The 27983-nt window shown below is 39.1% G+C and overlaps 3 protein-coding genes and 1 pseudogene across 10 annotated transcripts in view; 1 reads left to right on the top strand and 3 right to left on the bottom strand.

The window, feature by feature from the left end:
- LOC111254476 (ATP-binding cassette sub-family C member 10) overlaps positions 1 to 112 on the bottom strand; it is a 28701-nt gene extending 28589 nt beyond the window's left edge. The window contains exon 1 of the mRNA XM_086974988.1: positions 24 to 112. The gene's annotated coding sequence lies outside the window, so the exon portion shown is untranslated. The remainder of the gene's footprint in view (positions 1 to 23) is intronic.
- On the top strand, positions 109 to 22885 carry LOC111253673 (T-cell activation inhibitor, mitochondrial-like). Of its 5 annotated transcripts, XM_022813433.2 has the most exons (17): positions 117 to 282; positions 756 to 781; positions 1044 to 1204; positions 1535 to 1597; positions 1948 to 2068; positions 2559 to 2664; positions 3460 to 3616; positions 4148 to 4321; positions 4505 to 4602; positions 4795 to 4938; positions 5431 to 5625; positions 6228 to 6333; positions 20186 to 20353; positions 20792 to 20904; positions 21074 to 21194; positions 21837 to 21977; positions 22407 to 22733. In XM_022813433.2, exons 1-17 carry the CDS (start codon positions 212 to 214, stop codon positions 22572 to 22574), a joined length of 2133 nt encoding a protein of 710 aa, XP_022669168.1. In that variant the 5' UTR covers positions 117 to 211; the 3' UTR covers positions 22575 to 22733. The 5 variants fall into 5 exon arrangements, with proteins under 5 accessions (XP_086831122.1, XP_022669170.1, XP_022669168.1 ...); XM_022813435.2 differs by lacking the exons at positions 21837 to 21977; positions 22407 to 22733 and adding an exon at positions 21684 to 21830 and having other exon boundaries at positions 111 to 282; XM_022813434.2 differs by lacking the exon at positions 756 to 781 and having other exon boundaries at positions 120 to 282; positions 22407 to 22885.
- LOC111253674 (muscle LIM protein 1 pseudogene) lies at positions 14621 to 15617 on the bottom strand (annotated as a pseudogene).
- FIG4 (polyphosphoinositide phosphatase FIG4) lies at positions 22093 to 27983 on the bottom strand. 4 transcript variants are annotated; one of them, XM_086974994.1, is made up of 4 exons: positions 27807 to 27983; positions 26366 to 26702; positions 23509 to 25867; positions 22093 to 22129 (listed from the first exon to the last, which is right to left on the bottom strand). In XM_086974994.1, the coding sequence occupies exons 2-4, from the start codon at positions 26650 to 26652 to the stop codon at positions 22121 to 22123; spliced, it is 2655 nt and encodes an 884-aa protein (XP_086831120.1). In that variant the 5' UTR covers positions 26653 to 26702; positions 27807 to 27983; the 3' UTR covers positions 22093 to 22120. The 4 variants fall into 4 exon arrangements, with proteins under 4 accessions (XP_086831120.1, XP_022669165.1, XP_022669166.1 ...); XM_022813430.2 differs by lacking the exon at positions 22093 to 22129 and having other exon boundaries at positions 23323 to 25867; positions 27807 to 27974; XM_022813431.2 differs by lacking the exon at positions 22093 to 22129 and having other exon boundaries at positions 23323 to 25867; positions 26366 to 26507; positions 27807 to 27966.

The following is a 27983-nucleotide window of genomic DNA, read 5'->3' as shown; positions in this document are numbered from 1 at the left end:
ATATCGTAAATATTTTTACTTACGACAGGAGCACATCTGTCGTTATATTTTTCGCCTCGCAGTCAAAGCATATTTTCAACACGTTGAAGCGTCTGCTACCAATGAGCGAGCCCATATAGAGGCGAATCGTGAAACTGTAAACATTCGAATTTGAAGAACAAAGGAAATTAAATGTTGTACAGAAAACAAGACGGCGCCAGTTGATTCGGGGATGTTCGCAAGGAGGGTGTCCCTTGTTATCTGTGTGTGCGCGGATCCTAATGATAATTGTCTATTTCGCAGGTAAAAACAAAGATATACACATGACATAAAAACTGAACACCCTAATTAACGTCGTTACCAATAATTTTCCTTGAAGCCAATTTGGCGTAAGATGTAAAGTAAATGTTATTTTTTAAGGCATAGGTAGCGTTGCGAAGAATGCGTTTCTACGTCAATTAATTAAAGGTGACAAATTATCTGACGACATTTATAACGATTTCTTTAGAAATGATATTGTGAAGTGGAGTTATCCGTGAATAACTTGTCGTGAAGGGTTGATTGTTGTGATTAAAACGACCAAAGGGGATGAATAAATCGTCGCGTAGTACATGTAACGATGTGATACACGTAATCCTGGTCAGAAACAGACAGATAATAGAAAACTCTAGATACGTAGATTGTTATGATTAGATATATAATATATACTGATATATAATAAACGCTACAATAAGTATAGTGTTTTGTCATTAACAACAAATCATTTCTCGATATAGGTGTATTCGTTTATCTTTCAACACAGGTAATTATTTTCCTCTAAAGTATCAATCGCATAATTACAGCATGAAAAAGGGTCATTTCAACAAAAATGATTTGTTTTAAGGCCGTTTATAGTTATGCTAGCACATATTTTCCGTAAGGAGCTTATTCTCATACTGAAGTCTTATATTCAAGTTGAATCTTTTTGCTTTTTCTTAATTTCGCTCTACTTAGCTATGCATTTTCTGAAGTCTAGGATGTTTTAAGATTGCTCATGAACAATTTTTTTTTTGTCATTTTGCCAGCTGACCTGCGACAATCTTTAAAGAATCTTTTTTCGTCTGCCGAAATGTTTTCTGCTTCTGGATGTTCTCTAATTGGAGCCATTCGTTATTTGCACGGATCCTCTCGCCGGCTCATGAAGTGGGCCGAGGTGTCCGCTGTACTACGACCATTCTATCTGAAGGTATCATTTTTACAAAAGGTTGCTATTTGGTCACATTAAAGACTCAAACGTTCGATTACTCATGAAGCACAACCCTTTGATATTATATATGCCAAGCGTGTATGCTGTCATGCATATTAAGTATATCCAGAGGCGCGTTAGTTTCTATCCAAAACCCTTATTCACATGTCGACTTAAGCAAGCATGTTGTGAGTATTCATTTCTACACAAACGTACGTTGTAGTGGTGAGGTATGCTTTTAACCATGAGGCAAACCACAACAAAGACTGGAAATTTTATCACCTGTTGATTTACCCGTGTTTTCTCACATTGCTTGATTCACGTTTATAGGTTCATCCCGATATGTTCATGAAATTTCCTGATCAACAGAGAACCAATGAGGATTCCCTTAAGGTCAGTGCAATACGATAAACGTTGATTTCGTGTTTTTGGATTTTTTATTGTTATTATTATAGAAACATACGTATTTAGAAAGACATGGCATTTATGGTTGATTATTTTGGAATCAAAAACTTTGGATCACTTTCACTATAGGTCCTGAAAGATTTAGTCACAATTTATCGTTCCCTGCAATAGTTTTTTTATTGTTTTCTTTGTCATTGCTTTAGTTTTTTTTTTAAATACTTGCTTCACCTAAATAATAATTTCAGTGACACTCGTGTGTCAATCCATGAACGGAAATATAATAGTGCGACGCATGGAAGTAAATATCATTTATTTGGTCACCTGTGTTTCCTTTCCAGGAATTAAATTCATATCTTGAATCACTAACAAAACATGAGGTTCCCACAAAAAGGCGGCTAGAATTTTTTATGAAGAAGAACGGATCCGACGAACTAAGCAAACTGAAGATCAATCTCCAAGGTAATAATAAATTAAATGCACGAAAATATGCAGTAACCTTGAAATTCTCGAGTTTAATTGTATTTATAGTGCGTCATACTGCTCTTACTTGAGCAGATCCATAATTTCTTGCTGAAATCCCATTACTCAAGGTAGTGTATTCTCATTCACGCTTGTCAAGAAAAACTACACGATTAACTGATAATAATTTAGAATTCAAAATAAAATGCAAAACTACAGACTTTCAACTTCCATCTCTTGTTTATTTATCAGGTAGTTTCTTTCGCCACCTGGCCCGTTTTTATTCATTGCATCGAAACTAAATAGAGTTGCAAACATGCTGATGGTATGAGTAAAACTGTTGTTTCATATTTTTACTAATGATTTTTTAAACGGGTGAGTCTCCTAAGCGCTAGCTATGAGAGCAGATGTTTATATAACCGATATCCTGGCAAACTTTTCCTTCGCCTCTTCCTTTGTATGTCGATTTTATTTCTTATATGTGTCAAAGGCAAAGCGCTTTTAGAGACGTTAAGATACGTTTTAAAGACAGCAGGACTTCCCACTGATAACGTGTCCGCAACAAAAATGAAAGTCATCATGGAAGATGAATTTGGGTAAGCTGTACAGAGGCCCTCTAAGAGTAAGCAAACTAACTTTGGCTATTAATAGAAGCAATGTGAAGAAAAACTAAAAGAGTGTAGACTGTCGTGACACTATTTTTTTCGCGAACACTTAAAACCGCCAAAAAATGTACTCATCCAATTAATGATGCATATTGATGATATTTTGTGCATATATATATACATATTGTGTGCGTATTATTATTTTCTACGTTTGCTTCTTTCTAATCGAGTATCTAATGTCGTATGAAAGGATCTGCATGGATTTGTAGTCATTGTCCTTCAGGAAAGTCCTAGTAATCATTTGAAATTCTTATTTTTGCTTGCTTAGATTTGTTTTTGGTGACGGCCTGTTCGGCAGAACGCACTGATAAGGTAAACAGCGTTGTTTGATAATATACTAGCGATATTATTCGCAAACTAAAAAGCAAATACATTTCAATGCGTACAATTTGAGGCTTCACTCCCTTGTTGCAGCGCAGCGTAAGCTATTGATAGTTTTAAAGGCGATTTTCGCTACCTTGTTTAGCATAATCTTATTATACATTTACACAGCTTTCATGAATCTATATATTTTGTAAATCATGTAACAAGTGCTGCTGGTATCCTATAACCACTAACAATACCATAATCAAATTTGCATACTGATATAACTATCGAACTCAAGTGAATCATCGATATGATTAGGCCTTGCCAAGTAACGATTTACAATCATTTTATTTTTAGTCGTAATATTAATGAGTTTTTGGTGGTGATTGGGTATCGCGTGTCGGTATGATACATTCACAGATACAAGGAGGAAGACAGTTTGCATTGGACGATGCACCCTGATGATCTTGCGAGTTTTCGGGGTCCCTCAAGGGATCAAGGCCTAATGAGTTTTCTTGACGAAAATGTTGAAGTCGCTATGGAAAGAACTCGTACAGCCGCTCCTATTATTGACGAGGTAAGTCAATTTTAAAATTAAAAAAAACTGACTGTTTCATATCTATAATAACTAAACTATAACATTTTTGATATTTAATTCAAGGTCATAATAAGACACCCTCAATGTTGTGCTTCTGATACACGAAACGTCTTTACTCTGTGGTTACACTGGACTTCTTATAGAATCGCCGCAAGGAGAGCTTTGTCTGTTCATGAAGAATTGCGTAGATATATTGGCATGAAGCAATAAAAACGTATGCGCGAATATAAAAATTCAACAATCGATTAATACATTATACAGTTTCTAATATATTATGTATTTTTGCATTTTGCCCCTATTCTCATGTAACGATAAATGTAAATTGTAAGAATCTGCAGGTTTGCCGGTTGCATATCAAAATCAAACTTCAGATTATGACTTCTGCCATAATATTCTAACTTTGGGTTTTTTATTACTTTCCTAGCGAATATCTGATCAAATCATTATAGTTTAATTAACGTTTGTTGGATACTAGTACACATATATTGTGGATATTTTTGAAATTTTCAGATATTACGCGTTGAATCAATAATCACGTCGAAGCTGGGCGTGATATCTGTGGCATGGGAATGTGGCTGGGGTGTTGCTCATTATCGCGCCGGTCTTCTCGCACTTTTAAAGCTTTGCGAGCAACATCCCGATGTTGCAACAGTCCTTCGGGGCAGAAAAGTTTCTTTCGGCCAGGCATGAGACTCCTAAACCATATATTGGTGATACAGTCGAATCAATTCTTGCATAGAGTGAATAAACTGTAAGAAATAAGTAAACAAAATTTAAAGCAGAGATGGATTTGACTTAACTTATTGCCCTCATCTCGTGCGAAACCCAGCCAGAGTAAGCTGATCATGACAATGCGTTTATTTTCAGTGGACAGGGGTTTCGCTTGAAGGCCATATTGTTTTGTCGGCTGGTGAGGTGAGAGAGAGTTGGTTGAACTTTTTGAAGCGCCTAGACGAACAGCTCAAGTAAGTAAGGACTATTCACCATTTCGTTCAAGCCGGAGTCAACGTTTTGCCATAAATTTGCTTATCTTTACGACGTGGGGCTAAACAATAAAGTCGGATTTTTGCCGTCATCCACTATCTAATCTAAGCTTTGCATCCTACTTCGGAACTACATAAATCTACCATTTGTCTGTGGTTGAACTTATTCAACAGGTTTGTCGAATGGGTACCTCACGCGGAGAAACAGCTGTCTTTAGTTCTTCGAGGGATTCAGGTGTCACATGAACGCCTTAGCCATCGAACGGTGGCCTCCATGTATCTTGTACAAGTTAACAAGTTAACGAGATGCTTACAGAGGTGTGTACGGTGTTTCTGAGTCAAATCTGTTGGTAATGTCTATTTCATATAATGCTAGAAAGAACGTATTTGTCAACAAATCTAAATAAGGATACAAATCAACCCACAAATGAACTTTTCTCAATATCTTAAAATCAAAGTCAAATCACAAGTTTTGAAGATTAGTGAGCTGTTGTTCAAGATTCTCTTGTTTTTTATGATCAATTTTTAAACACTGTCAACCCTTTTGCAGCTCAATTCATCAACCTCCAAATCGACTAAGAATTTCCCCCTGAGTTGTGCGCAACCCTGTTATGTTACTTCCAGCTTTATTTGTTTAACGAATGAGTTTGTATTCGAGAGTTTTACTTAGTTGTGCTGGTTTGCCTCTGTTGGTCATGCTCGCATCTTACTTAGAACTCACCTGAAACGGGAACTGTAGAATTGAAAAAGTGTAAGTCATAATTAGAGGACTTTCATTATATATCGATTGACTTTCGCACATTCTTTCAGGTGGCTCTGGTTGAATAGCTATCCCCCAACCCTGCCAGAAGACCTGGCAGCCTTCACCCTCGTCGTAGAAGGCGACGCCGGACCACTCATGGTATCGCCGCAAGGAGAGCTCATCGCCCCATCTTCGTGTCCGGCCCAGCTATTTGTTGACTTCCTCGAACAAAACCTTGCCAGGACAGAACAAATTATGCTACGGTATGGCATATTTTATAATGTTTCATAACTTTCAAGACAACTGGTACATGTGGAGATGAGTTGATTTTAATAAACTGTAACAACATAATAAAAAAAATTGTACTACACGTTGGGGAGCGTTGCGGCTTGTATTACCAACCATAATTAACAAAAAATTCACGTTTCATGGACTGGCTCTTCAATGAAACCTTATAAAAGTTATAAATGTTGAGCGTCACATACTTCACTTTGGCAAAGACTATAGAAGCAAAGAAGATGAAGGCAAAGTTGCACCTTTTTATATGTTTGTTTGGAATTTTAGTGTGTATTACATTGTATATAGTACAGCTTAGATTTGACAATTTAAAGATCTAAGTTAAGGAGCAAAATTTTATAAATCATAAAAAGGTCTTTAGAAGACAAATAAAGCCATCGATTCCTTAGCTGCTTCAACTGTTATTTAAAACGTTGAAGGTGATAATATGACATGATGAATTTAGTGATCCACTTATTTAGTTCACTTCATTTGGACGACAAATTAAATCATGCAGACTATGGAGAGTTGACGTTGTATCGATATCAAGAGCTGTGTGTTTTCCTTATCATATCGATTTCTATTACAGACACTCAATGAGTATTCTTGAAGAGGAGGAGCTTCGCGGACAGCTTATCTGGAAACTTGGTCTGCGCGAGCTAAGCAAAGATGACACAATTTCGTCACATAGAATGGTGTGTACGAAAATCATTATTCAACTTTAATAATTCACTTATTTAATATTGCTTATATACATGTTTTGGCGATAGATATCTGTCTGCATGCTTTACCCATAACAGTTTGCATTCCAGGCCGTCGACGTATTCGTGTATATAAACAATATTTCCGCAGCAACGCTCGCGTACTGATTTTGGTGCGACTCACGTACTATAAATAGCTTATGATAGCAGAACTCCGGAGCATAGCCAAATTGGTGCGTGGAAGAATTTAACGAACGAAAATGTACAGTTGATCAAAACAACAGGCGTACTGGAGGCGGGCGGTTTTTTGGGGCATAGAGGTGATGGGTATCGAACCACTGCTGTACGGACAGTGAGTGGCAGTTATTTAGCTTTTTAAACCTAGCGAAAGGACAGATTGAACCCGTAAGGTCATGGATTATCTAGAAATACAGGCTTGTGCACTTTTAAACGAGTTTTGATCGTTTTTTTTTGTCTTATTTGTCACTCTTGTTGCGATTTTCATCTGTTTTTAGTTCTGCCTTTTGACTACTTGAGTCATTTTTACCCTATACTTAACTCGTAACATGACCTTCAGTTAAAAACAGTTTTCGTATTTTAGCCATTTTGCTTAATTTTTTGCTCCTGATAAAAGATTTATCGCTGTTTGTTGTGATTGTCTCGTGAGCCTGACACATGACAGTCGCTCATTTAGTTCGATCGAATCAAATAATTGACCAAATGTGTTAGATGGTAAGTGGGATAATGTTTCTGAAAATAAACAGAAAACTGTGTCTGCAATTGTATTTTTATGATTGCTTGTAATAATTATTACTATTATTTTTCCTATCACTATAATAACTTCGGATCTCAGTGAACGTAAAAAATTCTATTCTCCTGAATAACCACCCAGTGATAAACGAATCAACAGAATAATCGTCCAGTCATCTTACTTGCGTACAGATATAGCTTTGACAACTTCTTCCAGTATACTTGTAGTTCTCCTCTTCTAGTAATAAATAGTGCAGTTATATAAGTACTATATGTGCGTTCTAAATAGCATGGCCTGCCTAATGAACGCTTTATTTTATCATTTTCTAGGTAACTTGCTTGACAGATCTTTTAGCTCATTCTGATGAACTCTCAACACGGTTGCAGGAGTGCCATCTACGAATAAGCAACTGTTTTTCAGTACTGCAAGATGGAATCTTATGCATTCCTGCTAACTGGAAGATTTAGCGTAACACGATTCACAAGGTGCATCGTTGTTGACTGTGATTTCAGACAGTTTGAAAAAAACGTGACATGTGAAATTACGTTTGAGTGTTAAATATTATTATTCTGATGAGCTTTCAACAGTTAACTAAATATGACTATGTATAAAGATGTTGGGTGATTGTAAGTAATTAATTGCATCTGGTGATAAAAATAGTGAAACTGTGCTGATTCAAAAAGATTTTCTTTATGTTTTTCACAATGGCAGGCATAAAACAATTAAAGCAATCCTACTACATAAGTACGAAATTACTGAGCAGAACTTTCCTTGTAAAGTTCGATAATATTTGGTCCACGATGTTAGCGAGCTCTATAATGAGGGCTGTCTACATGCATAGATTGTCTGCTTTGGTAAAATACAGGCGAATGCTCTATTTAGAAAACGTTATGCGGCCTTTATTATTATTTATCTAACGATCTTAAAGAAGATTGTATATGCTTTTCGTGGCGATTATATGATCAATGCCATTCTTTAGAGCATCTAGGAGATATACAACATCCTAGTAGGCAAAAAAATTGACGCTTTTTGGACTTTCATTGTACATTACTTCTGCTTCATCACTGTAATTGTTGAATCCAATTTATGAAGAGAACATTGCAAATATAGAAGTCTGCTACAAATGTTGGAAGAAAAATATATGTTTCTTGTTGTTAAAGAATTATATTTGTTTTTAGAGAACTGTTATGTTGTCTGTTGATAATAAACAAAGACTTTATTACACATATTAGTCATACTTCATTTATATTCAACTGTGCATGCTTCATGCATTGAGAATGAAGCATGAAAAATATACAAGCATTTTCGATATGTTTTCTACTACACGGGCCTTTTCTTCTTTTTATTACAGTTCTTCCTAAAGATAGGTGAGCGGCCTCTGCTACAATCGCAGCCCACTCCCTTCATTTCCTATGCGCGCAAAAATTAAAGTATCTGCTATTTTACATAGACCAATAGACTGATAGAAAGCTCAAGAAATGCTCTACTGTAGAGCATTCTTGAGTCAGTGCAAGGATGAACAACAGGAATAGTACGTGTGACACGCAGTACGTAAGTTAGCCGTAACATGATCTAAAAACCTAATAATCGATTCTATCGTATTATAATTACTCCTATAACCATCGTCAATTATCTTATATTCAGAAATATTCTTGTTTGTATAGTTCGAAAAGGGACATTTTAGGAAACCACGTAATTAGTCCGTATGCATTCTACTAAGCAGTTAATGCAGTTAACTACTAAGCTTTCTTTAACTCTATGCAATATCAATATAATGTACGTTTTTGTAATCGCGATCTAAAATTCAGCTCCCTATCGATGAGGCATTTCTATAATATATGCGTACAGTTCTCAAGCAAGCAGACACTGATATTCTAATGCATTACGCTATACATGGAATACCAAGAGCAGTTACGCTGTAAGACCTTTATGTTTTCGCACATTTGTGTTGAAAAAGGACTTTATTTTGTTAGAATCTCAGAAATATTTGTGCTTTCTTATGCTGTGCGATATTTTCGTCGACTGATCCTTATCCACGAGTAGACGGCATTCTTAAATCGTCTCCGATAATAATAATCATAATTTTTAACGTGAATGTTTATTTCCCTGATGCCTCGAATTTCTACCCCGAACGTCCTCTTTGTGAAACACGTCATCACGTCCTTGTCTCCTCATCACTGAGCTGGACGTGGCATAATAAGCAAACACATTATTTAAAGCTACAGATGCACTGCATCTACGATCATTTATTTACAATACACCCACGCGTCTTATGGACATTTAATGCTACTAGCACGAGTAGCATTAAATGTCGATATGATAAAAATAATGGGACACTCTACTAGATTTTTCTTGCAACTTTTCCCGAGTCAGTGATTTCTATGCAAATCAAGATAAACTATTATGCTTCTTGTACACGTGTTAGAAGTGTCATTGACTATTTTTGACCCATAGGATCCAGAATTAGGCTCTGAACTAAACCACCTTTAACCCCTAGGTTTAAGCGGCTATTAAGTTTTATTGGTATAGTCTAATTTCTAATCACAATTGCCCGGTTGAAGAGCTGATTCAGCGTGTTTTTAGCTAACGGGTGAAGGCGATCCGTTACAACGCCGAAGACAGGTTTTCCGTTGCTATATTTTGCTCTATTAGTGGTATCACCTCGTCTTGGTGTTGTCTTCGCAATCAGCACTCAAACCATGACTCACTTGCGGGTATTCAGCCAAATCCGAGGGACGTTGATAGTGCCCGTAGTGACAAGAAGTGCATTTGCTATTCACTTCTTAGTCGTTACCAGGCTTGTGCCGATGTTATTGAATCGTATCAGTACGCCAACGCCGACTGGGGCCAAACACGTTAGTGTCGCTAGAAAACTTTCTCATAATGCCAACCAGTGGTCTGCAAACAGTATGACTGGCAGCCCAGGTCGAGCAGTTGCGACCGGGTTTATTGGCCGAAAGAGACCGACAAGGGAGGGCATCCCTCTGCAACAACGCTCTGAGGGTGGCATTAGCGTCGACAGTGGTTTTGCTGTGGCTATGATCGCTGCCATTGCTGCTGACGGTGTAACTCAAACTTCCCCACGACTTCCTCGTGATGGCCTCGAACATTAGACTATCTTGCAATCATCGAACGAAGAACAAGCGTCCAGATGTTTAGAGAAAAGCGGCGCCTTTCGGGCAGCAAATTTACTAAATGTGTTCAGTCAGTTGCCAGATAGCTAGCTACCTTTTTCACTGTACTCAGTCAATGCGCGCTGCTACTGTACGTTTAGCAAGCGAGCTTATGATGGACTAGAGTTTAGGGTGGTGTTCACACAGTGGGCGTACGGCAAGTACTAATCACTGTTGTTTGGATATAGCGCTTTGTTATTACGTTTTAGTTCACGTGACCTCAGATTTTGTTTACCTTGCGTTCCAAGACAGATATGCGGACCATTTATGGAAAGCAAGGACCGCAGTTTTAGCCGTGCTAGTTCATTGTGAGCCCGCCGCCACTCATCTAGTTTGTGCCGGCTATCATGTCCGCCCTGCGGGTGCTGCTGCTATTACTTTATATATTGGCTATCATGCAGGTCGCGCTGAAAGCAAAAAAAGAATTGGCATTACACAGCCAAACAGGACGTAGAAAATCGCGCCTTTGTCAACAAAAATCATCGGCGATTTCGTCACGACCGCACCTTGTTTGCCTTGATTCACCGCCACTAGGCATTCAAGCATGGACGATTACAGTTCTACAGTTAAAACTGGGATAACTTCATGCTCAGTCACAAAAACAGCGGGGACGTGTCAGTTTGATTATCATTGGGCTGATTAACAAGATAAACCGGTAATTTCCATGGCCTTTCGGAAGCGTGTAAAGAGCTTTTTTGATAAAGTTTAATGTTTTTCTTTGAAAGACTCTAAATGCTGTAGTTAGGTCGTAAAAAAGAAAGCGTGTGTGACTCATTAGAGGTGGAATTGGAATTAGCTCGTTAAAGTACAATAAAGAGCAATAATGCCTTTTTGGTCCACTGTAAAGCTTACATCCGCTCTTCTTGTGCATCGGTTCAAACAAGTCGTTCCATCCCATTTAAAATAAACATTTTAACTATATATACATGTATATCAAAGGGAATTTCATTATAATATGAATAAATAGTCCATAACTTCCACACTATGTTTATACATATATAGAATATGCAAAGGAATCAGAACCAGAACCTTTTGTTCTATTAAAACATATTATCAAAATCGTCCAAAAAGTTGTTCTTTTATTTTTATATATATATAGAAACAACGTGGGCGTAGTGCCGCTCGTGAAGTGGATTTAATCTGATTTGAATTCTGCTTCCCATGTCCCTGTTTTACGTATGCTTTTTTTGCTTTTCGACTTCCAACTGTGTTACTCAACAGCTTATGTGCTCACGACAGATGTGTAGGCAATCGTACCACTATGAAATAATTCCGCATTGAAAGGAGCAACCACGGGCAGTTTTATATGCAAGTTATTGTATGAAGCATTTATTATGGAAATAAAATGCATTTTTACTAGCAGCAACAATTAAATTTCATTCACCTCTAAATTTTACGAATTACTGAAACATTTATGAACCCGTAGAATAGTACCTTATATACTAGCAAAGGCTCCGCCTTCCATCAAGTAACTTACTGGGTGGCATTTAATCGTAAAGATCGAAAACTAAAATTAACTTCACGAAACAAAAAATTAACTAATCTCAAAGAAGCTAGCTCTGAAAAAATCCTTTTGTGACCGATCAATATGTCAGCCAAATGTTATAGTGGACTCAATGTACCAAATTTTTGCCAACCATATCAACCTGCCTACGGGTGGTCGACACTGAATCTAAAGTATATTCGTTTTAAACTGTGTAAGCTATTCTACAGGCATTTAAAGAAAAGCCAGCAACCTAGCGCGTAAATGCCTCATTGAGAATCCTTCGATACGTAGCCTTTTAGAAGACTATAAAGGACATAGTTTTTGAATAAGTCTAAACAACGAGCGTAATACATGAGCAAAAAAAAGACATGTCTACCTTCGATATGCTGATAAGAGAGGTGTTCTATAGCAAGTTGCAAGACTGGACAAGGTTGAAACAAGTACACATGCCCCACTGATTTTATGCTAGATGCACGTCAAGTATCTTTTTAAGTCATTCTATTTGAAATGGCAAGGGAACTAGAGTATTGTGCAAAAAAAAACGATTTATTTTTATGGGAAAAATAGACAATTCAGATTGTGGAGGTTAAAGTTTTCTCTTGTGGACCTAGCTTAAACGTTTCGCATATACGCATGCTCTAAACAGGGAGAATAATAGATCTCGTATTCATTTAACGTGACTCATATATGGCAACCTTGTAGTCACCTGGGGACGCCTTTTGGTTCTCTTGCCCTCGCGTGCCAGAAAAGACAGTACCAGGCATCAAGTAGGGCGTAGGGTTATAGTTGTTCAGGTCAAAAAAAAAGCAGGTTCAAAGTCAAAACAAAGCCTGTGTCAACTAAAAACCTAGTTTTTTCCTGTAGAAAGTTTACTTTTTCTCATCTCTGAACTCACACTCTTTTCTCTATAAGCTTACTTTTGCCCCAACTTATTTACCGCATTTAGTACCGAAATATATCCTTGTGTTGCTCTAACGGGATTGTGTTAACGCACTTTTCCCTAATAATCGCAATGTCGCAGCATAGGCAACATCGTTATGGCGATGCTATCGTTGGAAAAATGTACGGGACGGCCTGAGCGATGGTATAGCATCGCCCTCTGGGGACGTGATACAAGCCACCTGCGGCGGTGGGGGCCGTAGCCTGGTCCCACAGCCACCACCGCTGCCTTTGCTTTCCTAGGTGCAGCTTCACACACACTCTTGGGCTGGTTGTTAGGCTGGCATGCCTCCTTGCTTATCTGACTCGGCGTCCTGTCGCTCTTCTTGCTGCTGGCTAGCTAACAAGGTATCCCTGGATGTATGGCCGAAGTGAGGAGAATGCTGCCACAAAGTTTATCTATAAATGTGAAAAAAGAAAGCGCCATCTAAGAGCCTTTTTTGCAGCAGAAAGGGTCTTGTGTTTTCTACGGACAGCTAAACTTTGAGTAGAAGACGGGCCGATATCCTGTTCGCTGTTGGCCATGACAGTGCCTGTGGTAATGCTCGACCCAGAGCTCACTGGTCCGAAGTCCTTAATCGAATTAGTCAGGCCAGCTAGCTACCCCGTCTTTCGCTATAATAAACACATAAGGAGCGCCCTTGTCGGCGCGTCGATTGACATTATTATTATTGTTGTTGTTGTTGTTGTGATATTTGTTGTTGTTGTTGTTAATAGCCCGTTACCCTTTTCGCATACGCAGGTGATTCAACAGTATGGGGGGCCAGAAAAGGTATACCTATAGGGTTCAATCACAAATAACGCACTTCAATAGAAAGCATCAGCAACAAAGCGAAAGCACCAAAAAGTGTGTTTGTTTTCTGTTGTTTAATTATACATATATAATTGTTGAATCGCCGCTAACATGTGAACGCCGGACGTGTTTGTATTTGTCACTCTTGCGTTCGTTTGTTTATTCCTCATTCTAAGACTCCACTTGGAGTCCTTATAGGCAACCAGCACCTCTTTTTTTCATAACCGTATGCACCGCCTATATTCTATAGGAAGTGATTCTTCTTCTGCAGCTCGCCAGCTCGCCCGCGCAGTACAAATACTGCATACTGTGGGTTCAGACAGAATAAGAATCCGATATAGAACTATTATGAAATAGCTCACAAAATCGGCATCTATCCGAAATTTACTTAGAAGGATACTCACAGTGATATATGACCTAGCAAAGTCATTTGGCACTTTTTAGAGATATAGGGGCAGCGTAATGCGTCATGGCTGCAAGCTGTTTGCGTCCAAAAGCCGGGTTAGCAATGTGCTTAAGTATGGTCATTATTAAGTAACAACCAATTTTTATACTAGATTCTCTAATGTATGCCGTAATCAAGCTGTACTACGGATATGTACTGTAATAAACAGGTGCTTTGGCCAGTCCGTGCTATATATATATATATGAACGATAACATTAAGCACAAGCTTTTTTGAAATTTTCTCACAAACACAAAAGGGTGTTGCGACATTTATTCAGGTAACTGTTTCCAAAAAAAGATTGCGTTTCTTCCTCTCGCGTGTGTAGTATATCCGGAGAGAACGATTTGTTTTCTGGACTAGCAAGCAGAATGTACAATAGAAGGGGGAAAACCCCGGCTATTCTCAGCTTGAAGATTGTCTAATGCTTCACGCCTGTATGGGGGTTCTAGTTCACCTACTCGGGAACAACCTCAGACCGGCAACACAACTCGAGCAATGCTGCGCCGCTTCTTCACGAAAGTTACACAACCGTAAAATACGTGAGCGTCTCTACGACTCTTACGTATTCCCCTTCGGTTGCCACAGTGCCGAACAGTTGCTATGATGCGACCGGTGCGAGCTCGATCAGCGAGGCCAGACTTCGGCTATATCCGAGAACGGAACCTCACAGGCGCTAGTGGAAGACACACGATATCAACATTACGTTATTGTTATTGTTGTCGTCATGATGTACAAATATATTTATGCAGTAACAATAATAATATAGCCAGGATATCATACTTCTGTTTAAAGCACTTTCGTAATGGTTCATTCGCCCAAACACTTCGCCACGCACGAACTCCGCAAACCAGTAAAATGATGAAAGCAATCCGACAACCGCTATTTCCAGAAACATGATTTCACGGCAGCCGGCTAACGGTTCTCTATGCATTTTAACAAAAGCAAGTCGTTCGTGCACTAGTGATTTTCCCTTACGTTCGCATTACCACAGGGAGCGAACCGGTGCTACCCAATTATGGAGCACATCGGACTTCACAGTGTACATGACGTAGACCGATATAAGCTCTTCTTTTTCTTCTGCTCCTCACTAATGTTCTTCTGACCGCCAGACTTCGTACACGAGGTTATCTTCTTTTTCTGAAGTCTGCTTCGGCCCGTTCTAATGTATAGTTTGTTTCAGTTTACGTTGGCAACAGTAACAGGAAATGTGGATGGGAATATCGGAGAGAATACGTATGGTGTTGTTCATCAGTGGTCTAGTTGTAGGTTCCGTCCAGGGGTTTGTTGCTCATAGCAGTTTCCTTGTTGCCAAGATGCTCACCCTTGTCCATAGACAAACAGCCAGCACCGCCGCCGAAGCCATAACCTTTAGGACCATACTTACGGCCGTAGCACTGTTTGCAGAAGATATCACCACCATGGTCGCCTAAGTTAGTCGAGTCTAACTTCTTGTTGCAAAGGCCGCACTTAAAACAAGACTTATGGAACTTGTTTCCAGCGGCCAGCATCTCCTCGGCGGCGTACACCGACTTGCCGCATTTCGGGCATTTGGCCTGCTGTTGAGGTACGAAAGGCATTGTCGCGTAAGGCAAAGGGGAGGCTAGTACAATCGAACGGTGACAACTGTCCTTGTCGCGAGGCGGACCACTACAGGAAACCGACTGAAGCGTCCTTTGATTCGCCCGCGCCTATATTCAGTTTCGCCCTATGCTCGAGCCACCCGCTGCGCAGTGTGAGGGCAGCTATTGAGAGGGCGAGGTAAGCAAAGTCAATCTATAGCTCTACTTTCTCTACAACTACTACTGTTGTTAAAACTACTAATACAGTTATAGCTGGTAGCCAGCAAGGAAGCCCACTGGAAAAGACTCGGTTGGGGCGGTGCGTTGTGGAATGGCACAGGTCCTTCTAGCAACATTAACAACAGCGTCCGCGGCGGCGCCAAGGGAGCCAGCGGCCCTCGTTGGCCAGCGGCAACAGGCCAACGACATCGACAATAACGACAACAGCGATGCCGAGACTACAGCGTCAAGGGCGAAGGCACCGACCCTAACAAGATCAGTGCTGCATCAGTGGTGACTAGCCGACGGTAGTTGGTCTTCTTGCGGCTTGTGGGTTACCCATCCAGCACGCGGTTCTTGCGAGTTATGTACTGCGTGGCGGAGGTAATGCTTAGTTCCTCTGTGTGTAGCAGCGGGCCAACGCCCACTACGATTGGAGGCGCTAGAAGCCAGGGTCCGACTGGCAAATTCGGCTACCAAGACCAGTAGGAGGAACTGGCAAGAGTACGCACCTAGAGCCGGACAGGAGGAAGAGCGCTCGAGAAAGACTGAAAGAAAGGGAAGGAGAATCAAAAAGAAATAGCGAGTTGGGCCTCTAAAACGTGCGCCATCCGCCGAAAAACCAAAAGCCGCTGGCATTCTAAGGTATAGCCTGCATAAGCATTGGCGATGCTGGTTTGATGGCAACTTCTCGTAAGTGTTTGCTGACCGCCTTTATGTCGGGTGCGTCCCAACGGTCTCGCACGCAGTCATTCAACAATGTGACTAATAAAAGTAATTGAGCCTCGCAATACTCATCATATATATATGCGCCCTGGTCTTCATCCCACCGCTTATTTGATCTCCCATTTACTTACTATAATTTAACTGTCATTCAGGCTATTGTCGTCAACGTAGGTATTCAACGGAAGAGAAATAAATTTCGAAAGGGGTTTAGTCCAAGCTGCACGTTACCAACACAGCTCGTCCGCAAAACTAAACGTATGATGTGAATATTGTCACGGTCCGAACTAACTAGAAAGATCGTTCAATAGCAGAACGAGTTAATGCCTGTCCAAAACTCTGCTTCTACGAATACTCATGCTATAAATTACGAGCTTAGGGACCACATGATTATTAATCATATGTTGTATTATTTTATGTTACATTGAGGGCGGCTAGAGCGTGTCCCCGGTTCTCAGTTGCCGGCAGACCAAACCTCATGTATGTCAGTCTAGCTTACTTGGGACTGTTGTAGCTTGGTGCCTCCCGCTTACCACTAATACTTATTTGCGCTGCATCTCCTAAGAAGGAATGACTCGTGTGAGAGATGCTGCTTTAAATAGGGCGGACCCGAAAGTCACTCGTTCTAGAAAAGTTGCTCGCATAGGATTGCTTGGACAATCCCAACCAATGACGTTAATCATTTCACCGATGATAATATATTGGCTACTTCGGATTGCACAGTGTTCGTTCGAGAAGTTTGATTATTTTTACTAGTAAACGCCGTTTTAACTGATAATAATGCGATATAACACAGATATAACTAGAGAAAGCCACAGTCGATCTTTTAACAAGTGTTGCGTCCATTTTGTCTGCGAATTATCTATTTGGTCATTTTGATTTCATTTCTTTTTATTGCATGTCTCTGGCGAGTTCTATAAGCCGTATTTCGCAAGGCGGAACAAGGACAAATGCTATGGTTTTTTACACGGAAAGCAAGCGGTGGTCAACTAAACGAAGATTACGTTTTATTACCATGATAATATACATAAATAGCAGGCCCATTTAAGGACATAATATATTTTACTCAATCACCAGTATTCCAGTTGAACTAAGGGAAACTCCAGAGAAACTAAGGGAAATACCTTGCAGTGATAATCTCGTTGTCGCTGGCCTTTCAAAAATCATCCACTAAAATACGCATTTATTCATGCTAAAGCGCAGAACAGCGCTGAGAGGAACGCCTTTATTGTTGATAAATTTTAAAGAAGTAATCACTTATGACGATAAAGACCCTGCTTAGTTAGAAGCCTCACATGCTTGTTGCATTTGAAAGTCTGTTTATAGTGAATTATGTGCCCCATTCTTCTAAACTCTATGCTTATCTATAAATAAGGAAAGGGTATAGATTAGGTTCATTGTAAATACAGTTTGGAGGCTAAAACCCTACATGTCATTTATGAGACTAATTATAAAAACTGTTTGACCTGCAAATAGAAAAAGGTGCACTCTTAGCACGTATCCTTGCAAAAGTGCATCAAACATTCAGTTAATTCGTATTTCGAACGGAATAAACACTAACTAAATGGGCATGAGACATGTATAATATAAATATTTTTTAACACTTATTTTATAATTTTAGACTTTTTTACCTTTTTAAATATAGATCATTAACTATATTAAAGAAATCTACTATAATTCAACATTCTTGTTTAGACTTCCATGGATCTTCTAGGAGGCTATTCCGTTTTTTCTGTTTGCAACCCCGACTCCCATGAAAAGGTGGCGTAACGAACAGATGTAGGGTAGGAGAAGATCGAAGAAAGAATAAACAAGATCATTTACCCAGCCCATCATAAAACGGTTGTAGATCACACACCAGAGCATTCTTTGCCGCACCTAAAAAATTTCACTGTTCGCTATAAATAGTCAACTCAGGTAATGTTCTTTTGTTAACGGTACTATTTCTTATCTTGCTTAAGAATGGATAATAACATTCTTTTATTAAGACTCGGGACAACGGTGACGCTGTTCTTCTTCTTCGGCGGAAGGGAGGGCGAAACCTTGTGAGCCTAGTTCGCGAGAGCCGCTTAGTAAGAATGGTGAGGTATTCAGGGCAAAAATATTTATACTACCTTACTTTATTAAGAAATAATTTGCTTTAGCAACTGTACATTTTTCAATGAAGCAGGCACAGTAGAGCTTTAATCCGATTAAAGAAAAGTGTGCCCAATTTAGTCTTAAAAGCGCTTTGGTTAGAAAGTGGTGTGTCGGTTGTAACAAATTATAGAACGATCAATTCAGCCTCCATGTAGTACAAGATAACTGTAGTTTTACTCAAGTGACTATATATACATATATATACTCTTGCCGAATTTTAACACAAGGAAGCGGATAATAAACAAAATCATATTATTATTTTTTTGGAGGTACCATTAAGGTATTTATCAGCTTATCTGACTTACACATGGTTTTTCGATATCATGATACAACCTATTATATTTGCATTTTCAGTTACATTCATTGTACTTTTTTGCATGCTTTCTAGGTGATTCCTCTAGAATTGGCAGAGTCTCTATTTGTTTTGTTTTTTTTTACTTTTTCATTCACACAATTTGTGTTGTAGGTATGTGTCATTATACTCCAAGCAACAATGCCTGGTTACCTTTACTTGTTAAACCATTCAAGCCGCCCCACTGAGCTGTCCGAATGGCTTGTTTTTTTACCACAATAATTAATTCACCTGAACTTATTAAGTAGTTATCTTTGCAAATCAGAGTCATCAGTTGACCCTGAACAATGGATGTATATGACCGAGCATGTCTAGAGCATAGTATGCTTTAGCTGATTCGAAAACATTCGCTAAACTACGAGAAGATTATCTAGGAATTGCATTTAGCACAGCGAAGTATTTGGTTTCGCTATGTATGTGGCATATTGTTTCGACGCCGTCTTCTATTCAATTATTTTTTCTCATGATAAAATTGTTTCAGTTGAGAACTTTCGATCCGCCATACTAAATCCAGCCAAAGACTATATATAGTTTCGCATTCTCGGCATTTGGCTCGAGTAAACATAACAAAAATACATTCATTCGTCCAATGTGGTACCGCTGTTCGATTTATTTACAAATACCGCTAACGGTGAGCGAACATAAGGTCTCAAAAGTTGTGTTCAACATGAATATAATTTTTTGTTCTTTATCTATAACGTCATCGATACTCAGATAGACATTAAATGTTTAGTATCTCGGATGCCATAGATCGTAAAAATCTTTTGGATGAATTCAATGGTCTATTAATGCGGCAAAAATGGGAAATCAATTACGTACTTGAAACTGAATTTTTCCCTAATTTTTTAAAGACTTAAAAATTTAGGACCTGTGGTGTAAATGATAAAATATGATTCTTTACGGTTGAAGAGTTCAATACGGTTACGTTGACCAAAATCCATAAATTCGTATGTATGTAGTTAAAATCATTGTGTTCTACTAAATGTGGTTAATAATCGTTTTTTCCTGGTTGTACTTTTGTTTTTAAGGAGACCAAATCATTATGTTACATTATATATAACAATATAGTTCATTAACGAAGGCGAAAAATAATATTTTATTATATTAAAGTATCTTATTATATATTATTACAATAAATATTTCTAAATGCATGCTTGAAAAATATTATATTCTTGAGCCTCATCTTAGAAGTACTTCAGCTTGCCATTTGTCATTCTATTAAGGCAAACAGAGACATATTAACGAAACGTGTTGGCTTTATTTCAGGCAGATTTCTATGCTTCGTGCACAACGTGTGGCATTAAAACGGGGATACCAATTAAAATGCAGCGTCTAATACAAAGTATCCGTTATGCAGCGGCCATAAACCTTCCCCATGCTGTCCAAATATATCCGGTGCCGGCAAGTAACTTCGCAAGAATTCTTTCTTCAGAGGTCGGTCAGCAGTTTTTTTTAATTAGATGTATAGTGAATTTTCAATCCGATATAATTAAAACATAGGGTTGTGCAATATTAATAGATTTGATTTATTCATTTGTGGCTAGCGGCTATCTATAGTATAAGTCCCGGATGAATTAACTCCAAAAATGTTTGTAGTGTGAGGTAATTATCTAGCTTCTATGTTAAAAATTATAAATCTCGTTATTTACGCTATTGGTTCTGTTGTAACTCAAAATGAAATCAAGTGAGAATTTTCGTAAAAATGTTTTGGCACTCTTAACATGAAAGTGACCTTCTGTACAGCCTTGCTATGTCCCGCCTCAGTGCATCTTCGCTACCAATTGCAATTGCGGAACAATTCTAATGCGACTGTATTGTTACAAAGAGATGACACAAATGCCACTAAATAGCTATAATAATTTTTATTTATAGGCCGCCAAACAGAAAAAAACAGAGTTCATTCGCTTGATTGACGAACATGGCAAAGGACTGGGAAAAATGTTGAAACCTGACGCTGAGTCTCTCGCAGCGAAAAAACATATGAGGTAATACTTCCTTAAGTTGCTCAGTGTGTTAATCTATATATTTCTTATAGAATTTTCGTTTTGTAGGCCTTTGTAGTAGATGTTAAATATGTAAACGAACAAAGTTGGAGAATTAACACCTTAGCTTACTCCATTGGTCTCATTAAATGTGTCTCACTTTGATGGGCAGCCTGATACGTGTCGAGGACCAACAGATATCTCAAAAGACGCCTCTTTACCAGCTTGTCCTTCCCAAGGCGGCCACCACAAAACTACCAAAACAGAGCCAGAGCAAAAAAAATGAGCCTCCAGTAAGTATTCACTGACAAAAAAACTTGGACGAGAATCTTTCATTATATATATTTCAGAATACGGACATTATACTTATAAAACGAAAGTCTCTTATGGCCACAGAAAGTAACACGAGGTCATTGTAATGTACTACAAGCATGAATTTTATATTTCATGTTTTAAGTTTATAATTGTACAATGATGTGGGGGCAATACAGCAATACAATAACCTCACTTTATAAAGTATTTTAGATAAATGCTTGGAGTTTTATGTCCAGTACTGATATTAAATATTAATTTCGATGGCTGGCGAAACCTATCGCATTTATAACTGTAGCACGCTAAAAAGTTAGCGTCGCATTGCGTTTTAATGAACATTAGTCGAAATAGCAGAGGTTGCGGGCGGGCTTTTAATATACTCAAATCGTTATTAATAATTTAAAGTTTACGCGGCAACACGATCACAGGTCGAGTTTGGATTATAACTGTTAACGTTGTGAACATTTCAGGATGGATTTTCTATTACTTGAAAGAAGCACAGTAAAAAGCTAAGTATTTATTAATGGGTGTGTGGTTCATTCTACCCCTGTTGATAGCAAATAGAGTTTGGTTAGATCTAACTTGTTTCACTGACCAAATTGTACTTAATGTGATCGTTAAAGGTGAAAGTGATCCAAATGAGTGTAAAGATTGGAGAGCACGATATGCGCACAAAAACGAAACAGGTATCGAATTGGGTAGCACACGGAGCCGAGGTTCGAGTGGCTATTATTGGATCACCCGAAACAAAGGATGAACTTCTAGTAAGCATTCTGATCGTATCTCGTCTGTAACACGTGTGTGAAGAAAAGAAGTTTTCCAAAAAAGACGACGATTATAGATAATTAATAAGATAAATAATAAAAGATATAGATGATGTAATAGTTTACAATGTGGTTCGATTTATTTACGTCATCTGAAAGAAAAAAAAATAAACAATTACTTTGTTTAGGCTATAATTGTCGATAATTGTTTGCAGATTTATAAGTTTGAAACGGCTGATGGAGCTGAGTTATTTGAATAATTTGAATTAGGGCCAAGCGGTAAAGATGAGCAAAGGCACTGTATAAAAGTATTTCCAAGATGAAAAAAAGTAGAATAAAATTCCAAATTCCTTTTTGCGTTCTATACCACTACTTCCACATATACCATACTGCGTCTAATTATAAACATGACTTAATGTTATGTTGCAGGAAGCTGTTTTCGCTAACGTAGAAAAACATCTTGAAGGCACGCCAATGCGAATTCTCCAAAAACGGATTGTAGCAGGCACAATGAAATTCAGTATATTGGCCCCGAAGAAAATACCTGATAGTACCCACAAACAAAAGCGTGACAGTCAAATTACTCCACAGGATTGACAGCATTGCAACCAGAGGAGAAAGGAAGAGTGCCATCTGTATTATGCATTAGATAGCCCTATAATACATATACCGTTGCTTGGAATAATCTTAGTATACATTCTCGTGCCCGAACAGATTTGTATAGTTTGTTCGAATGAATCAGGTGGCGCCATTTTATTACAAAGTGTCATTATTTATCAAATCAATTTGCAAAAAAAGCAGATTGTGCACAGTAGATATTAACATTTTTTTTTTTCATAATTACTGTGCTTGCAATGCTGCTGTAGTTTCTTGATCTCAGAATAAAACAATAACAATATATTACCAAATTTCCAATTTGTACAAAGTGGCCATTTGTAACGCAATCTGGAGGAAAGAACTGTTTGCCAAGAATCGATATGCATCTGAATATTACTTAACAAAGCCTCAATAATATATTTGCCCTGGATTTACCAAGACTTACAAAGGACAGTGCCTTCCTCGACTACACTGACTATCTTAACTTCTCTAAGGAGCAGGCAATTCAAGTTGAATATTTGCCCATTCTGAACATCAAATATTTATAAACATGCCCATCAGCATAGCACCAAGTTCAATATAGCGGCACTCTACGTGTAAGCAACGTAATCCAAAAATAAGTAACATGCCAGAAGTTGCTTTCGGCGTACTTGATAAAAATTAAACAAGTCTGTCCTCTGTTTTAATTTGTGAGTGAACACCGGCGATGCAGATATTAGATGTAGGAAATAATGATTCTCTTAGAAAATTAAAAAATATTTCTAGCAGTTTTCTTTATTCCCTTCTTATGCGTACGTAGTTCATTCCGAAACGATACCCAAGTACATCACATCATATATACATACGCTATTACTATGATGTATATTATCCAACACTTAATCATGTTGATATGCCGTTTTTCCTGACCACGTCAATAGAATTTAGCCATGCTTACATGAGTCTGATAAAATCGAAGCTTTCTTTCGTCTGAACCGAATAATTTCTCCGCTGTGCCAATATAGTTTTCATATATTCGCAAGCTCTCCGTGCTCACCCACGGCTCCTTGATTTTGTAGATGCTGTCCTCACTGTCCAGAAAGCCACTACTAAAGTTATCATTAAAACTGTCCATATCGGCGTAGCGTTGATACACTGTTGTGCTCCGGATGGAGGGATGACTAATTTCAGCCCCGTAAGTCTCCTTCATAGAGCGGAATACCTTTTCAAATGTGAATGGTTCAGGACGAATGATTGCCAATTGTTGTTGAGTCATCCTATCCCTATGCTCCTGGCTTCCCACAGGTATGGTATCAGTTCTTTGCAAGATAAAATTATCGAAATCGTCGCTGTCCGTGTCCTGATCATCATCATCTTTTTCATCGTCATCTTCTTTTTCATTTTTCGAGATCGATGCTGTACTATCCCCAGACAGACTTGGATTCTGAGGCATATTGTCCTCATGCGGTCTACCGGGGGTAGAAACCGCGAACGGATTAGGGTCCTTGGTCGTCATTTCGGGCGTACTGCTATAGACAGCCTCAAGAGCGTTGAGCTCGTGCGACCTGTACTGGTCTTGGAAGGCGTCGACACGTTCATCGTAGGACGGCAGCAAACATATATCAGTAACAGCCCGATGTTTGTGAGTGGTCTCGAGTGCAAACGGTAGGCTGAGTAGAACTTCTTCGTCGCACCACATTGAATACGGCGGTCGATGACAGGGCACTCGACCAGCTGGCACGGAATTATGCAAGTAATAATCACTTCCGAGATCCCACAGGTTCTTGGCTCCATCTTCGCAGCGATAGATGCCGAGGAACACGTCCATTGCATCCTGTTTCTCGCGATCGGAAAAATTGTTGTTGTAGTATCGAGATAATGTCATGTAAATGTCTCGCGACTGTGTTGTTATCTTGGAGATTTTGCGGTAGGTCTTTACGCGATGCACCAGTTGTGATCCACCGTACTGTAGCGCAATGATATCGCCGTGATTTTCATACAATTCCTCTAGTTTACTGGCACAGTCTGTATCAAAGTCAACCTTTGGTTCGGGGATCACTCTCAGCGCGTACAGTTGGTAGCCGAGTGCGCAACGCCCAAGCGCAAACTGTGCTGTATTCGTTCTGTCAAGACAATCTACACAGTTCACACGGGTTACACCCGTCTGAAGTCGTCGGCCGTCTTTTGTCGTCACCCCGCCAATTGCCTTAAGATCTTTCCGTGGATTGCAATTTGCCGTGAGAAATATCCCGTTTCGTTTCAGCGTGTACTGCGCAATCACAGCCAGCTTGGTCATGACGTTACCATCCTTTTTCTTGTTTTGCCGGGCCATGTCAAAGGGGATATGTTCAAGCTGATTGTCTTGGGGCAAAAACTGACTCAAATAGTCGGTTGCCAATTGCATTTCGTCACGCAGTAACGATTCATGCTTCTTCTTTTCTTTTTTCTTCACCAGATTTAAAATCATCACGGGAGACCCGTAACGCTGAAACACTTGAGTAAAGTGCATTCCAGCAACGGCATAATACGGATCAAAGATATCAATGTTAATCTGGGGCTTAGGCACATATTTAATAAATTCCTGGGACCAATGTGCAGGTACAGAGCCCCGCATCTGAACATAACTAGAGAACAGGCCATGCTCAAACGATGAAATGGAACTGTCATGTAATATCTGCTCCGTTTCGACCTCATTGGCAACGAATCCTTCAAAATTCGCTCCACGTTTGAGGTACCTTGGGCCAGCATACTCCCGGGATCGTCGCGCAATTAACGTTAGGTACAATGGTCTGCCGTAGAATGCTATGTTTGCCTGACCAACAAATCCGTGCGTGATTAGCAACAGCCAGTCGCGCTCAGCTCCGGCCTGTTTGAGGGGCTCGAGCAGATATGAATTCCACACGAACTTTTCATTGGGTTGCAACCGTCCGGCAAGAACTCTACCATGTCCCGACTGGGGATATTCTATATGAGCTTGTTTTCCATTCTGAGAGCCAAAACGCGGCCGAGGTAGATCGCTAATCACGGAGCGCGGCTCATCTGCGGCTGCCAAGACGTCCCATACCGGCAGATCCTCGACTTCTGGACAAAGAGGCGCTAGATGAAACTGAAGCGTGTGAGTTAGATCGTAGCTGTAACTAAAGTAAAAATTTGAGCGGAGGTCAACAGTTGTGAACATCTTGACATAACGTGGCTCATCGGGATGTTGCGGTGGCTTCGATGGAATATATTTCATCACTGTCTCTTCGATCTTATAAATAGCGTGCTGTCCAATTGCAGCAACCTGCTTGCGTCGTGATATCAATATCATATAGTACCTGCAACGATAGAAGAAAGCACAAAAAATAAAAGCAGAAAAATATTTGATGATGATTTTCTTGCTACCACTTTTATACATGAATAAGATGATTACCATTTATACTGGAAATATTCTAGCGACATGTTCCAATACAAACAGGTATGCTTACGACACATAGCCCCTGGCAGCAGATGGAAGACTCGTAAGAAATGCAGAATTTTTCTATTACTACATAACTTATAGCTGTAACTAGAAAGGCATGTCAGATTACTTAGCATACTGCGAAGCACCACGTTAACGTATGCCCCTTTCTGCTAACTTGCGACAAGCTGACTTCACTGCAGATATTTTTCGAGCCGTGTAAGTCAGATATTATAACTGTTTTACCAATAGCAAACTTGGCTCTACAATACAATCGTGTGCTATAATATTAATAAGCAAATACATGTTATAATTTGTCGAACAGAAAAAGCAAAAAATAATTGTAAGATTCACCGCAACCCATTAATGAACTTACCCTTCGAGAAATCGGACCAGTCCCACCACGCCGTAGCACGAGAGCTTTTCGCACGCTCCGTCCGGGTTGATCCGCTTGACAAATTTGTGTATGTCATCATTTGTGTATCGTACGGGGTCATCAATAACCAGCAGTTCGGTGTCTGAACGATCAAAATGCAACACCCGAAATGAAGTAAGCGCATTATTTGAACCGATTAAGTACATTTTGTCTTTGGCTTCATAAAGCATCACCTTTTGAATTGGAGATATGAGAGGACATAGGATTCGGCCCGACATCTCGGCCATTGCCCATCAGCCGCAGCAAGAGCAACAAGGGATGACAATAGATAACAGAGCTAGAAAAAAACGTCCACAATTGTTAATACTGATTTGGTCACGTTTAAGGTAGACTTGCTAGCGCAGATGCATATAGTTTTTGCTGTAACTAAGAGCTTTATTCATAACGTGGCTAAAAATGTTGTTATTAACTGGGACTTTTGAGCTTGGATCATACGAAAAATACTAACCAAAATACAATAACATTTTAATACATGCAGACAGAGGAAATTTGCTGATTGCAGCTCGCTGCATTTCTTAAGGTTTTTACAATTTCTTACAATATAACGGATTCAATCGAATAAACTTTTAGCGGGCATCAAGTTGTAATACATATTTCTGCGCTGACACCCGTGAGCTTATTTCCCTTCGTTTTAACGTGTGTAGGGTAATTATACAACAAGAAACGTCGAATTAAACAGAGGAAGCACTAGTGGCGCTCACGGCAACGTACATCCAATGTCAAATTGGGAAACATGTACCACCTTTGCACCGTGCCGCCACACGCTAACGTGCTAACGATAATGTTCGTATATTTTAGACTTTTGACTTTATGGTACGAATATTTGACATCCTTTCATCAATATCTTGCTCATTTCCTAAATTTTGCACGACACATTTACAATAAGGTCGAGGTCAGGTCATTTAGCTATTATGTATATATACTTGCTACTGGCTTAGGAACCGTATTAATAGATTATAGTTAGCAGATGATCCCGGAGCCAAATGCAATAGATATCCTGCGTGTTTTCAGATTTATTGTTCATACGAATATGGACCTGCGGACCTGTTGTATTTGTAATAAAATTAACACACATCATAAAGAATGGTGCCCTAGAACTATAGCTCCGTGCCCTGTTTTCACACTCTGAGTTCTAGCTCAAGTTTTAATCGTAAAGAAGTATAGATGGCCAAACACAATTAATACTTTAAAAGGCCTGAAAATGAAAAAGAAATGCTATCGAAGCGAAAAACAGTCCGTTTGTAGTATCATTTATTTACACATCAATTAAATATAAAATTGCTTGATTTATTGTGCGCTGCGGAGTAATCACAAATGGAATTATGTTTTGCGGGCGGAGTTGCCGAATGGTTATTATTACTATTCAAATTTTATAGCTTACCCGTTCGCTGAGAACTTTGATTGCGTCTGACACGTAATATCAACAAAACTATTCAGGTGCATCACATATAAATACACAGCTGAGAATTGTCACTCTTGGTTTCAGTCAAAAACTGATAGCCACTGACTGGTTAATATATCGATACAGTTGTTTAGAATGGAGTGTGTGGGATAGAGC

Source organism: Varroa destructor, unplaced genomic scaffold, assembly GCF_002443255.2.
Source record: "Varroa destructor unplaced genomic scaffold, Vdes_3.0 BEIS01000007.1, whole genome shotgun sequence".
Classification (NCBI taxonomy): domain Eukaryota; kingdom Metazoa; phylum Arthropoda; class Arachnida; order Mesostigmata; family Varroidae; genus Varroa; species Varroa destructor.
This window is presented reverse-complemented; position numbering and strand designations above follow the sequence as displayed.